General features: G+C 40.8%; 1 protein-coding gene across 1 annotated transcript in view; it reads right to left on the reverse strand.

Annotated features, from left to right (window-relative positions):
• Positions 1-16,093, reverse strand: part of AFF2 (AF4/FMR2 family member 2) — a 250,541-nt gene that overhangs the window by 69,451 nt on the left and 164,997 nt on the right. The window contains exon 8 of the mRNA XM_021405874.1: positions 6,575-6,612. Within this exon, the coding sequence (XP_021261549.1) occupies positions 6,575-6,612 (38 nt within the window). The remainder of the gene's footprint in view (positions 1-6,574; positions 6,613-16,093) is intronic.

Raw genomic sequence — 16,093 nt, forward strand, 5'->3', positions numbered from 1 at the left:
GCCTGCATTTTCCCACAGAGTCCTCCTGGCCATTTTCATAAAGGACTGAAATCTGAGGCTTTTGAGACAGGCAATATCCAGTCCTCAGTCAGATGAGCAGCACCATACAAAGAACTCATCTTTCCAATATGGAAAAGAATAAAAAGAAACTAGTTATCTTCCTAACCACTGCCTCTGCCTAACTGGCTGCCTCAAACACTTCCCAAGTGCAGAGAGATTTGCCTTTGGTTGCTATTAGCTCACTGGTAGACTCACACTCTTAGAAGGAAAACAGTATTCTTAATAGTGGCTTTTGAGTAGGAGGACTCCTTGGTCTATACAGCAGAGATACGTCATATCACAAATGAGAAATAGCAAGTAATCTTTTGTTCTTTTGCATACCATAACTACTTGTATGGATTCCTGTGAAAATATGAGGAAAAGGGCTTCAGACAAATAAAATACAGTATTTTTTCAATCACTATAGTGTTTGATGCCACAGGATGCTGTGGGGACAAAAAGTATAAATAGATTTCAAAAGAGATTTTGTATAGAGGATAAACACACTGGTAACTCCTAAACACAGGATGTGTAGTCATGGAAGTGCAAACAGTTGTACGCAGGAAAATGGGAGGATCTTCTGCTTTTGAGGATGCCTCTCTAATTTCTGTCCTTTCCCCCCATTCTGCCACTGGCAGAGATAAAGCACTGGGCTAGCAGACCTTCAGACTACATTAATGTACAGGCTGCCAAGCAAAGTCTATTTGTACTTGAAAGCAAGGCTAACCCTGACTGTGCTCAGATCTGACGGGATCCTGCAGCTCGACCCACTGAGCCAAGACAAGTGATTTGGTCCAACTCAACACAAATATGATGCCTTTGGGCTCCTATGCTTTTGTGGGCTCCTATTGCCTACCCAAGTCTGCAAAAAAGCCTGTGATCATCAGCTGGGTTTCAGAACAAAGCTGCTATTGAATTTTAATGAGAATCCAAATCACAGGATATATAATAGATTATTTCCTCTGGATATGTCATAATTGAAAACAATTTCTCATGTAACAGCTCTTATGGAATCAGGAAGTGTCCACAGGGTAAACTTGGTTAAGTCATGTTACCTCTTTTAGACTCAGGGATGGGAACAGCATAATAAGGACTAGCAAGCTAGAAAGTATCTACGACTTTGCATACAAGAAATCCCTTCCCTGCTACTGTCTGTCAATATAAATATGGATAAAATCTGTGATGGACAGCAAGTGCTCCTTTTATGGCAGGGGAAGAGGAGTATAAAATAAGTTAAAGTGAACAGAATCTGCAGTTATGGGGTGACTTTGATGCCACATATGGACAGAAGAGGGTCTTATGTTTTTGGAGAAGTTAATTGCATCATTTTCACCAAAAAGTCAGTTCGGCAGGCACAGAGACTTCTCAGCTACTTTCTGTGTGCTTCTTTATGGTAGTAGTATGTTAGATCAGGCCACCAATATATAAAGATTAGTTCCTCTGCATGTCTTGTGTCTTCTTGCAGTGCTATAAACAGCATGGAATTGAGATCACGCCTTCTGAAGGAGCCAAATGCCACCTGCATTACTCTGGCCTTCAGGAAGTTATATAACTGATACGAACTAGATTAACTGAGTCTAAGCACCTAGTAACTCATGGATTGTAAGAAATCAGCTGCGTAACTGCCTAACTGAACTGTAGAAAGAAAATTTCCTTATTTTTTTTCTGTCCTAAAGTGTTAAGCAATGGAAGGATTCAACAGAATAAATAGTAAGAGTAAGCTTCCCCCTGTACATGAAACCCACAACATTAATTAGAGAGCAAGATGTAAGAGGAGCAGCTGAGCTCCCACGGTTTGTTTAGTCCAGAGAAGATGAGGCTAAGGAGAGGCCCCATGGTGGCCTACAGCTCCTCAAAGGGGAGTGGAGTGGCAGCATTGACATAGAATTGTAGAACAGCCTGGGCTGGAAGAGACCTCAAAGATCATACAGTTCCAACCCTCTGCCATGGGCCAGGTTGCCAACCACTAAATCAGGCACTAGATCAGGGCCCAGGGCCCATCCAGCTCAACCGTGAACACTTCTAGGGATGGGCACCCACCACTCTGGCAGCAATGCCAGGGCCTCACTGCCCCCTCAGTGAAAAATTTCTCCCACATCAAACCTAAATCTCCCCTCTTTTAGTTTAAAACCATCCCCCCTTGTTCTATCGCTATCTACACATGTAAAAAGTTGATTTCCCTCCTGCTTATAAATTCCCTTTAAGTACTGGAAGGATGCAAAGGGGTCTCCCCGGAGCCTTCTTTTCTCCAGGATGAACAAGCCCATCTCCCTCAACCTGTTCATAGGACATGTGCTCCAGCCCTCTCAGCATCTTCGTGACCTCAGATCTCTGCTCTCATGTGACAGCAAAAGGACCCAAGAGAAGTACATGGAGCTGTCAGATGAGGTTTGGGCTGGGTGTTAGGAAAAAGTTCTTCACCAGGGGGTGGTTGGGCATGGAACAGGCTCTACAGGGTCACAGCCCCAAGCTGCTAGAATTCAAGAACTGTTATTATTATTATTACTCTTGATGTTATTAATAATATTAAGACTGAACCAGGGATGTTATGGAAAAAACAGTCTTTAAAAGGGAATAATTTCTGATTCCAGGTTTGGGAAACAAGAACTATGTCAGCACAACACAAAAACAAGGAAGTTTTTAATGCTAATGACAACAGAGAATATTTTATATTTTTTTTATATATATATTGTAACAGATGTCAAATGCAGTTAGATTCAACTCAACTTATTAGTGCATGGCTTTTAGCCAAAAGCAATTCACATTTGCAGAAGTGTACTATCACATATGTCTTAATAACAGAAATGTGTTTTTAAAAATGTATGTGATAAGTCACATATGGTAGAAGGAATCTGTACAGCTTTCAACTCTTATGACAATGGAAACGACCAACTTCATTTTGCATAGCTGAAGAACATTAAAATTCAAACAGAACTCTCTTTGACATTTCAGAGCTACAAAAGCAACAGCACTAAAAGTTAGACATGCTTAGGGTATACTTAGTGAGGCTGTGCTGCTTGTTTAGAAGGGCTGCTCCAGAAGTAATATTTCCTATGTTATGATGTTAGCTCATGACTTCAGAGATGGATATTGGTGGGATGGCGGTAAGCCTGAACCCTATCCAGGAATATTCCTTTGCATTTTGTTTCTTTGCAACAGATAGCAACAAAGGGGCAGTCTGACAAAATGGTGTCTGACATGGAACTGTGCAAGGAGCAAAGGTGTGTCATTGAATCCCTCCATGAAGAAAAAATGGCACCCACTGGCATTCACTGACGCTTGCTTAATGTTGACGGAGACTCAACAGTGGATGTAGGCACACTGAGGGGTCAGTGGTTTGTTTCAATAGAGGCAACAGTGATTGCCTCCACTTGTGCAGATGTTCACAAACGTGGCCTGCAGGCTCTTGTTGATCGCTGGTGAAAATGCACAGCTAATGGTGGTGACTGAGCTGAAAAATAATGTCTGTAGTTGAGAGTTTTCTCTATCCAATAGTGTTATTGTACTCTTTGTATCTGTTGTAATTTCCATGGAAATAAATAAGAGGCATTACATTCAGGTAGGTAAGAAATACATGTTTGAAGGGTATATTGTAAGGTGGATGAAGAATTGGCTGGATGGTTGCAGCAAGAGGGTTGTGATCAAGAGCTCCTATGTCCAGGTGGAGCATGGTGATGGGTGGTGTCCCCAGGGATCCATCTTTGGACTGGTGCTCTTTAACGTCTTTATCAATGACACAGATAATGGGATTGAGTGCACCCTCAGTAAGCTTGCTGATAACACCAAGCTGAGTGGTGCAGTTGATAGGACAGAAGAAAGGCATCTAGAGTGATCTGGACAGGCTCAAAAAGTGGGTGCCTGTGAACCTAATGAGGTTCAACAAGGCCAAGTGCAAGTTGTTGCAGTTGGGTTGGGGCAATCCCAGATATCCAGACTGGGAGAACTCCTTAAGAGCAGTCCTGAGGAGAAAAACTTGGGTGTCCTGGTGGACAAAAAGCTGGACATGAGCCAGCAGTGTGCGCTTGTAGCCTGGAAGGCCAACAGTATTCTGGGCTGCATCAGCAAAGGGGGGTACAGCAGGGATAGGGAAGTGATTAGGTAATTGTCGCTCTCTACTCTGCCCTCATGAGGCCCCATCTGGAGCACTGGATATGGGACTGGTGCCCTCAGCTCAGGAAAGAACAGGTCCAGAGGAAACATGTAGATGCTCAGAGGGCTGGAGCACCTCTCCTACAAAGAAAGGCCAAGGGAGATGGGCTGCTTTTGCCTGGAGAAGAGAAGGCTTAGGGGAGACCTCACTGCAGCCTTAAAGGGAGCTTATAAGCAGGAGGGAAATCAACTTTTTACACTGGTGGGTAGTGATAGGACAAGGGTGAATAGTTTTAAACTAGAAGAAGGGAGATTTAGGTTAGTTGCCAGAGGGAAATTTTTCACTGGGAGGGTGGTGAGGCCCCAGCACTGCTGCCCAGAGAAGCTGTGGGTGCCCCATCCTTGGAGGTGTTCAAGGCTGGGCTGGATGGGGCCCCAGGGCCTGGTCTGGTGAGGGGAGCCAGCCCACAGCAGAAGGTTGGAACTGGATGATCTTTGAAATCTCTTCCAACCCAAGCCATTCTATGATTCTGTGATTCTATGACTTTCAGAGCAACCTATGTGAATGTAATCTATGTCTACGACTGCTATTTTAGAGATATTATTTTTGCTTTTGCCCTAAGAGGTAATATTTTAGCATAAAATTGTAATTGTATACAGGTAACTTAAATAGTTACATTTCACTGAAAAATAATGCAGATTTATCAGCTGTTCATTATACAGGCTGTAATTAATATGTATAATGGATTCCCTAGGGTACTAATTGAAGCTGCAACCATGAACGCAGTCAGAGAGAAGTTAAACAGCCAGTTAGGGGAAAATGACAGGGTGAAATATGCACATGTAGGTGGAAAGAGTGAGGCTGTCCATCTGGCCTTCTTCCATTCCAAAATATTACTCTTTTTCAAGTCCCATAAAAGAATTATTTAACCTAAATCCCCCACTTCCTCACTCCCAAATCTTTTTTACAGAGTAATTGGGCATCAGTGTCACACATATGCTGTTTAATGACTGCAAAGCTCAATATCTCTGTCACACATGGGAAAACTCAATTTAGTTGAGCCATTCCTGAGAATTTGACCCAAAATATTAAAAAAGCGAATGAATGAAAAATGACTGTTTTGGAGTTGTTCCCCAGGAACATCACCTTACAGCTCCTGGATTCTCTAGAAGATAAACTGAAATCACAGCTCATTTTATACTTTCTATTAAGCAACCACTAGGTAACAATGACTTTAATTCAGCTTGCACTGAATTTGAACTAGCCCTACAGGTCCCTTGTCATATTAAAAGTTTCATGTGTTATCAAGTCCCCACTGGATCCTATTTCTAATTTTTATCAGATTAAATGAAACATAGAGAGTCATTTATGACTATCTTGCATCTTGTCTAATCACTCCAAGGAGTACACATTTTGTGTTCTCTTCATAAGGTATAAATGACTAGACATGATGGAAACCCAGTGAGAGGCAGAACTGTATTCTTTTGCTATGTGTGCTAAAGTACAATGATTTGTGAGTTCTGTCAGTGCATGTTCTTACAAATACTAAACCACTCTAGTCCAAAACCAGCATGAGAAGCAAACTACTATGAAAACAAGAACATTTACTCTGTCTGTAACAGGAATATGCAGTTACAGGGATTTAGTTAAACTGCAATGATCACCTACTGAGGCTAAAAATACGTGTTTTATCGGTACAGGAAAGCAGATTAAGACTGGAGTATTCATTATTTAAAGAGAATCACTGATGTTGGTAGCTTTAACTGAAAATGCCTTTCCTCAAAGAGCTAGGACATCTATAAAGCAACTTTCTTAATTCAGTGATATACGGTTGAGTGTTGCTGCTAGTGCCCTAAGATTTAAGAACTTCTCATAAAATGCCCTGGAAATTGCTCCCTGGTAGCTTGCTCATACTTCATAGACCCCAACTGTAAAGAGCAGAAACATGCGTCTGTGTGTGGTGTGAGAAAGACACACATACTGAGTGAGAGAGCTCTTAATCAACAGGATGGCAAAGCCTTGATACACAGGTGCAAAATATTCCCATGTGTCTAGAAATCATTTGGCACATTCCTAGTTACTTCCCTCCTGTCAGACCTTCTCAAGGATTGCAATTACAAATCATAATCTTTTTAGCATGTACAAACCTCCCCAAGGCTAGGAGCACTATGTATTGAGTATGATTGTGATATTATTTGGCAGCTATTCATAGACAACACATTAATTTATGGAAACGGGATGAATCTTGGGGAGTGCAATCATTAGAGACACATGAGAAATCAAAAGCTTTCCTCAACAATACTGACCTTTTTACAGCTATTATTAGGGACAGCTTGAATTCCATTATCTCTTTTATTGCCCTTCTTACTGTCCTAGTCTTGTTAGTGACTGTACACCAGAAGTTCATTCAAGTTACATTTTCCAAAAGATAAAAGAATAACTTACTTTACAGGAATGTTTCTCAATTTTGTCTTTTCAGCAGCCTGTAAATAGAAGAGGGGTGGGGGAGACAAACAATTACACAACACACCTATGCACAACCAACCTGCACCCAAGCGCTGACTACTGGATGCTCTTCAGAAGTGCACACTCAGGCAACTGGCCACAGCCAGGGCAGAAGAAATGTGTCTGCAGTAGCTGGCCCCTTTCAGGGAGACACTGTTACGGATTATAAACACTTCTGCCCCAGTTTGTGATATGAGTGTGACTTGTTTGTTTTTAATGGCTATCAGTGTTGAGGAATCATTCATTACTTCACTTCCTACTCTGAGTCTGGCCTCCTTTGTCACAACCTATCTGCCCATATCCAGAACAGGAACAACAACAGGAAAAATTAAAGGGAAGAACAGACTGTTTCTGAAGCAGTTTTTATTCACCAACAGCAGAAAGGGCAAGGGATGACCAAATGTTCGGATCAATTTCCTCTTGTGAAACCTTTGAGAAAACACACTCAAATCATCTAAATGAGTAAATCTTTGGGCCTCTCAGCCTGCACCACCTCAGACATGGAGCCTGGTTCCAGTTTATTGCTGAACCCATTGATCTGTGTACAGTCCATTTATCATTCATGAAAAGAGCCAGTGATCTTCACAGTATATTAGAAGAAACAACTCAGATCATCTGTCAACGGCCCTCTTATTTCTGTTTCCCTCTCCATGGGGATTTCATCTCCTTCGATTTTTCTTGAATTAAAATGTTGCTAAGCAACACAGCTAGGAGCACTGATGGCAGAGCTGCGCCAGTCTATCACACTGGTTAAGTGGCTCGAGATTTTAGTGGAGGGTTTTAGGTTTTTTTTTTTAATGTTTCTGTAGCATAATTATGTAACCTGAACCAACCTTACATCTCCTCTCAATTTTTCAGAATAGATAAATAATATTTTGCCGTGCACCATTCCCTGACGTTTGTTAGCGGTGTCGTGCAGAGTTTAGTTAACACACTTCACTGACCGCAAGTCAGGTGGTTAACTATAAATTTATTTAATGTCCTTAAGCAATTACAATCTCAGTTGACAAACACTCAACAGATAACAATTCCAAACATAATGTAACAAGCAAACAGTCTTGGCAAAGCATACAACAATTAACGTACAAAAAGGGGAAGGGATGCATGCAGGATGTGTACTTCCAGTTTTCCACGAGTTGCCAGGTAAAGGAGTCTGCCAATTCCCCCAAGGCATGGTATTAGACTGAGTTCCTTCAGAGAGGGCCGTAACCAATACCCCCTGGCAAGAACGGAGATTTCTAGATATTGTTAGGGAGGTTAATATGACCTGATGTTTGCTGGTCTCAGTCCAGCTGAGAGGGGATCCCACTCGATAGTGGTCCCTGTGCTGTTTTATACTCTGCTAGCATCTGGTCTCTGCTGATATTGTTACTTAATCGCTACAGTGCACACCACTCCTGCTAAATGGGGTTAGTCTGATAAGCTATGCTTGGCTTGCCTAATGAAAGAGGAAGGAAAACCTTCCCTGGGTGCTACAGGAGTTAGTTGCACTTCTTTATTTAAGCCTAGAGGCACGGAACCATACCTGTGAGTGTCAGTTTGTGGTCCTGTTTCAGTGTGGCACTGCTTTGTTTCGTATAATCAAGCCACACATTTGCCAGTAATCCACCAAGTTGGTGCGGGGTCAGGCTCTTGACATTAGCTAGGCCGTGATTGGGAGGGCAGAGTCAGGTTTATCAGCTCCCCAGCAATGCAACCACTGCAGGCCATGCACCAAGAGGGTAAACAGGAAGACTAGGCAGAAAACCACTACCAGACCTTCACCTGGTCCTGTTTTTCACCTTTCTCCTAATTATGCCTTTCCCTTTCTTCAGCATGCCTTTTCAGGAGAATCCCACACATTTTAGTGCAGGACGGTTTGAGACATCACCTTCAGATAAACTAGTGTTTTGTATCATTTCAGGAAATTCCTTCTAGCATTCACAGAACCAGACTATAATAGATTTAAATGTGGAAAGCAGTCAGATGATTAGTGAGATTATAAGCATGGGTAGTGGTGAAAGGCAGAATTAAGACAACTGATCCGTAAACTTATTACACAAAGGAAAGTTTCACTGCTTAATTACCTTTGGAGATATTTTTGTAAAGCCTACCAAAATTGGACAGAAGGATTTTGGTGAGGAAGTTTAACCTCTGTTATGCATATTGTTGGGAATAAAATGATTCCCACATCGGAACTGCTAATATTAGTGGTCCTGAAAAATGGTCACATAAGCCCTTGAGGAATTAAATACTTTATGAATACTGACTAACTTTTGAAACCTCTGAGACCTGGACAATTGGGTTCCAAATTTTGCTGGAATTAGTTCTCTGGTCTCTAAAATAGGACTAGTTTTTCAGAATACCTGCTATTTTGGCTATTTTGCCTCCAATCACTACAAAGATAAAATGTATATTTAAATCTGTGGAAATCCTTAATAATAACTTCAAATTTGAGAGAAAGAATTAAGGCTTGTGACAGCTGACAAGGGACAACAGCAATACGCTGGGTTGGCTCCCAGCATGCGAAGAAAGATGCATTTGTTTCATTTGGATTACATTTCTCATCTAAAGGATGAATCGATGAAGGCATGATAGGAAACAATTGTTTTAATTGTACAGTACAGATACTAAATAAAACACTTAAAACTAGGAAAAGCTGAAGTTAAGATTGCACAAAATCATATTATGCACCCAAACCAATTATGTTTTCTCAAAGAAGCCTATAAATGAAATGTTGTTCCTGCCTCGTTAGTGAAATAGCATGAGTTGTGCATCCTTCCAATGAAACTCTCCCAGATCTCCATTTTTTTTAGCCATCACATGCATGCACAAAGTCAAAAAACATATTATTAAGAAATATTTCTAAGTAATGAACATGCAAATGCTTCATTTAAAATGGATTAAAGTACTACTGAAAACTACATTTCAGTTCCCCAAGCCTCCCATTAAACGTCACGTTTCAGTCCCACCCTGTGAAGAACTAGAATTATTTTCGAAGTTTATAAAGAGCCTTTTACTATGGCAGAAGATTTTTTGACTGTTTAGTGACACTTACATTTGGTCCAGATACCAAATATCTGGACTATAAAAATTCTGAGTTCTGGCATGTGAAACATGCATCTAAATCTCAGAGAGGCTTTTTTTCCCTCTAAATTAATCAAAAGTCACTACAAAAAATAGACATCAAAATACAGATCAGGAAAATAAAACAGAAGAGTGAAGAGTGTCTAGGATCAGAAGTAAATAATAATGCAGTCAATTCTAATACAAAGTAAAGCAGAAGATATTCAGGAGTGCATGTGCATGATGGTGTGAGCTAAACTGTTTGCATGAAAGATTAAAGAAGATGAAGATATTTCAGAGAGAGAGAACTGGCAATGTCAAAGTCATGGAATATTAAAGAGCAGAATCCAAACTTGGCATTTGATTTTTGACTACTTGGCAATGTTGATGTTTACTCTAAAAATGGTAGCTTTGGGAACAAAGAATTATGGAGGTACATTCTAGCACATATCTCAGATTTTTACATGGAAGATTTTCCCTTTTTTCCACTGTACTACTGGGAGAAGGCACTTTCCCAGCTCTTAAGAAAAGGCACGCTGTGGGGAGACTGCTCTTCACACATATGTTCACTCATACAGAGTTTTAGAAAAATATTGCAAGTTCTCGGGTTAATCTACACACTAGCCTAGTTCAGTGTTGGATGATAAAGCAATTGGTCTTTTCCTATCTCAAATGATGCAGTTTGTCTCTGAGTGGGAACGTGGTGATGTTAAACAGAGTATGGCAAGGGTTCTATCTGGAGAAGAAATGCAGAATGCCTTCTGCTTTTATTTTTCTTGTAGGTGCTGCTCATTCAATTTTCAAAGCATATTTGTTGCGATATCATGAGCATGCCCAGTGGCAGAAGATAAAGAAAGGCAAAATCAAAGTGACACTGAGTAACTCTACACATCAAGCTTTGATGCAGAAGCATATTGTTTGAAAATATTTGGTGTGCAGCAGGTCTGTCAATTAGAGCTAATTATATTTCTCTGATCAGGAAGAATGCAATCTTGTTTTAGGCAGGTTTCTTTGAAATGTATGACTTTTTTATAACTTCATTATAGGAAAATACTTCTCCCAAATTACTTTTTTGCTGGGCTGTTCAGCTATTGACTCAAATTGTCTGTGTTGCGTAGTTCTCTCTGCTTTGATAATTAACTTTTGATCATTACTGAATTTAGCAGTTCTTGTCAGATGTGTTCATAGCCATCCTCCTCAACTATTTCAGTGTTCATTGCCTTTAATCTTTGAACAAAATGATCTCATTGAGCCTCCATCAGCCTTGCTACTCAGTTAATAATTCCTGTTTCTCGTCTTCACGACGGAGCTTGATTTGTTTTAGACTAGATGCAAGCTTTTGATTATTAATTTAAGATATTTCAAAGACAAATATGTTATGAGTTATTTTCTATCTTATGATCCTAGGCCTTTACAAGTAAAAAACTGGTTTTATCTCCACATTATTTCCTAAACTTAATGTATTAAAACTACTGTCTAGAAATAGAGTAGGTAGGATGTCCCTAAATCATGATACATGTACCCTGAGAAGGAGAAGATGCTTCAAAAGAGCGGAATGAAATTGGACTGGTATAATGTAACATTCAATAGGTGTTAAGAGAATTACATCATGGGACTTCTGCTAATTTTGAGCTTGAAAATGTGCATTAAAATAATTTAGGATGATTAGAAAATGGAAGTCAGAATGAACTAGACAATCATTCCACTTTAATTCGTAATTTCCTTCTGACTTTTTGTTTTTTCCACAATTATGGCCTTTGCAGAATTGTACCTCTGCTCTTTAAGACCTTATTTCAACAGCTGACTGTAGTAGTGAATAAGAAAAAATGACACGGATGAACACATAAAAAGCAGTAAGGTACGCAGGATCATTCATCGGAGAGTCTTTGCCTGGAGATGTTCTTCTACGACTTTTGTAACTGTGAAAAACTTCTACTTCATATTTCTACTTCATATGCTGCATTACTCCTTATTTTGGCATGAGTTGTTCAAAAACCATCTGCACTGTGCTTTATTTGTGCAGTGTGAATATACCCACAAACTTATTTCATTAGCAGATATTTAACTATGACACAAAAGAGCTAACACAGGAATAACCACTGTCAGCTTCTAGGTTGTGCACAAGGACCACAGAAGGTGAAAAATGACACTTTTTCTTCACGACTACCAGTCACCAGACTGACTTTTGAAAAGAAAGAACGAGAAAAAGCACTCCAGTCAGTACACGTTTCCTACATCACAAAGGCCTGAGTAGAATGAAGTCATAAGAGGCCAGCTAAAAAACATCAATGTAAAATAATTAGAACTGTAGAAGGCAAATTAGATTTTCAGAAAAGTTTTAAAGGGGAAATGTCTGCTCTCCAAAGAAAATTAACATTTTCCATTGCACAGTTGAAAATCTAGTATTTGAAGTATTTGATTTTAGGAAGTGAAGTTTGTCACTACGTCACTATTTTTTAAGAATGCCTCCTCACACTCTTGATTCAGAAGCACTGATAGCCACCTAAGAAGGCATTTGCTGAGCCTTGAAGAGTCTCTTGTCCTGAGACAGATAGCACTTCAAGCCATTGAAGATGAGGGCAGAAGGAGACAGTCCTCCATGCTTTAACTTTTTTCCAGAGCTGCTGCAAATCTAATTTGCGTTCACCTCCTAGTTTTTAAACCAGCTCTGCATTCCTGGATGAATAGCTAAACAACTCAACACAAATTTATAATCCACCATGTTGTTCTTCTCTCCTGTGGGTAAAGAAGAGATACCTTGTGGACTCAGCTCAACAATCCAATAAAAACAAAGACACTTTCCAAATTTGTTGATTTATAGCAAACTGTAGATTATCACTTGTCTTGGAAGTTATACTACGCACTTTTATTTATACAGAATACTTTATCTATGATCCTAAGTAATGAACAAGAAAACTAATTGTTGACACAATACAGAGGTATTGTGCTCTGATTCTGTAATTACATGCTTAGTTATATCTATGACTTCCTATGCTTGCAGCAAACTAACCATCTAGAATTGTGCTGGGAAACAGAAAGCCCAAACATGAGAGCTGAAGAATTAATATGTATTGATGTATGCATAAATGTGTTGCTTGTTCCTCTTTTTACTTTTTTTCTTTACTTCATTGGTTACACTCTCCTCTACTTGCCCCCTAATGTCAACAGAAGAGACTGTATTTCTTTCTTGCTAATTGCTTCTGACACAAAGTTAGCAACCTCATATTTGAGATTCTGTGCGTGATGTTCTAGGTCAACCCCACCTTGAGGACGAAAAGCCCAATAGTATCATATCTAGGACCAAAAACAATGATGAATATACTTTCCTTATTGTATTGTATTGTATTGTATTGTAGAAAATGAGTACCTTTCCTTCAGAAGCCAAACACGTAGGATGGTTCATCTGAGATTTATTTTTTGAAATAGGAAGTCACCATGCATATGGTATCTACAAATCAGAACTGTTCATTGGACTCTTGTTGTGTCTAAACTACAGAGAACTTCTCATCATTGCTTTCAGGAATGTAGTAATCTTGTTGGCTTTACTGAGAGATGCTCAAGAATACTTAGGGTAAAATTTTACCAGTAGGAAATTTAATTTCAGCTGGCACAGTGGAGGCTGGGTAAAATGAAAAAGAGTTTAAGTGAGCAAGTCTAAAACAGTCTGCCTCTGGGTTAGGAGTTAACTGCATCCCTGATGCAAGTGAACTGCTTTTAACTGAGCAACACCACAGATATATTTGGGCTTCTGGCAGCATTTTTCCCAAAATCTATTTACATCATGCCAATGGTAAAAACCAAACTGTGTAATTAAAAATGTGACCACTTCCCATCCTTGACAGACTATTCCATACTAAGAAAAGCCTGGACCTTAGAGTAATTGTATCTTGACAGTAGAAGCTTGAAACAGTATTTACATTTCCAAAAATGTTTTTGAAAGGAATTTGCTATTTGTACAAATTTTGACTCCTTCATCTAACAAAAGAGGAACTACAATGTGACATTACAAATTCTACCAATTCAGTTTATGTAGGACTATATTCTAAGGCATTTTCAAGATCCTTTACAAATGCAAATCAACTCTCAGAACATCTCATGAAATCCAGTATACTTAAATGGTCTGACAATACCAATTTGGTCATTCTAGAGTTCTGTGGTAGAGAACAGAACTCCTTCCTAGAGAAAGGCTTGATTTTTCATAAGAACTGTTCTATCTGAACCAAGATGGAAAAAATATAATGAACAAGACTGGTTGGAGATGTGAAAGTTGGGGGTAGTTTTGGCCGTTGTGGCCATGAGATCGTAGAATTCAGGATCCTGCAGGGTGCAGGGAAGATGCAAAGCAGCAAGTGCATCCCTGGCCTTCAGGAGACTTAACTTTGGCTTCTTCAGGAACCTGCTTGGAGGAATCTCATGGCATCGGGTCCTAGAAAGGACTCCAAGACAGCTGGTCAATAGTCAAACATCTCATCTTCCAGGATCAGGGCCAGTGCATTCATACTAGCAAGAAGTTTAGCAAAGGAGGCAGGAGACTTGTATGAATGAGCAGGGAGACCATGAGAAAACTCAGACAGAAGAAAGAAGCATACAGAATATGAAAAGGGGGAAGGACGCTTGGGAGGAATATAGGAATGTTGTAAGAATATGCAGGGGTGGAATTTAATTTGGCAAGGGGTGTAAATTACAACATGAAGGGTTTCTTCAAATATATCAGAAGCAAAAGTAAGATTAGTGAAAATGTGGTCCCACTGCTGAATGACGAAGGATTCAGAGAAGGCAGAGTTAATGAACACCTTCTTTGCTTCAGTCTTCACTTCTGATACCAGCCCTTTGGAACTGCAGACCCTGGAGACCAGAGAGAGCTTCCTCTCTGGTCATTGTAGAGTTCTGTGGTAGAGAGCAGAACTCCTCACTACAGAGAGGCTTGATTTTTCATAAGAACTGTTCTATCTGAACTACGTTGGAAAATCTATAATGAACAGGACTGGTTGGAGACTGGGGGTAGCCAACAGAAAAACAAAGACTTTCCCTTGGTGGAAGAAGGTTGGGTTAGAAATCATTTGGGCAAACTTAAATCCCATGAGTCCATGGGCCCTGATGGGAGGCATCCATGAGTGCTAGGCCACCCTCCATCATCTGTCATGCAGAACAGGAATGGTGCTTGAGGACTGGAAGAAGACCACTGTCACTCCAATCTCCAAAAAAGGCAAAAAGGAGGACCCATGAAAGTCTAGAGCTGTCAGCCTCACCTCCATCTCAGGAAAGGTGATGGCATCCTGGAGGCCACCTTTAAGCACATGGAGGATAAGAAAGGTAATCAGGGGCATTCAACATGATTTCACTATGGGGAAATCATGCATAACCCATCTGGTAGCCTTCTAAGACAGAATGACTGGATGGGTAGATGTGGGGAGACAAGTGGATGTCATCTACCTGGATTTCAGCAAGGGTGAACCATACTGGGTCCGGTCCTGTTCAACATAGAATCATAGAATCATAGAATTGCTCAGGTTGGAAAGGACCTTCAAGATCATCAAGTCCAACTGCAACCTAACCATACTACCCTAACTCTAACAACCCACCACTAGATCATATCCCCAAGCACCACATCCAAACGGTTTTTAAACACATTCAGGGAGGGTGACTCAACCACCTCCCTGGGGAGCCTGTTCCAGCGCTTAACAACCCTTTCTGTAAAGAAATTTTTCCTGATATCCAACCTAGACCTCCTGTGGCACAACTTGAGGCCATTTCCCCTTGTCCTGTCACCTGTCACCAGTGAGAAGAGACCAGCCCCACTCTCACTGCAATCACCTTTCAGGTATTTGAAGAGAGCAATGAGGTCTCCCCTCAGCCTCCCCTTCCTCAGGCTAAACAGCTCCAGTTCCTTCTGTCTCTCCTCATAGGGCATATTCTCCAAGCCCTTCACAAGCCTTGCTGCCCTTCTTTGGACCTGCTCCAGCACCTCAATGTCCCTTCTGTACTGAGGCGCCCAAAACTGAACACAGTACTTGAGGTAAGGCCTCACCAATGCCAAGTACAGGGGCAGGATTACTTCCCTAGTCCTGCTCACCACACCATTCCTGATACAAGCCAGGATGCCATTGGCCTTCCTGGCCACCTGGGCACACTGCTGGCTCATATTCAGCTGACTGTCCATCAGCACACCAAGGTCCCTTTCCATCAGGCAGCTTTCCAGCCACTCCTCTCCAAGCCTGTAGGGTTGCCTGGGGTAGTTGTGACCAAAGTGCAGGACCCAACACTTGGTCCTGTTGAAACTCAAAAGGTTTACCTTGGCCCACCCATGCAGTCTATCCAGGTCCCTCTGTAGTGCCTTTCTACCCTCTGGCAGATCAACACGCCCTCCCAACTTGGTGTCATCTGCAAACTTACTGAGGGTGCACTCAATCTCCT

The sequence above is a fragment of the Numida meleagris genome, chromosome 8 (assembly GCF_002078875.1).
Source record: "Numida meleagris isolate 19003 breed g44 Domestic line chromosome 8, NumMel1.0, whole genome shotgun sequence".
Lineage (NCBI taxonomy): Eukaryota > Metazoa > Chordata > Aves > Galliformes > Numididae > Numida > Numida meleagris.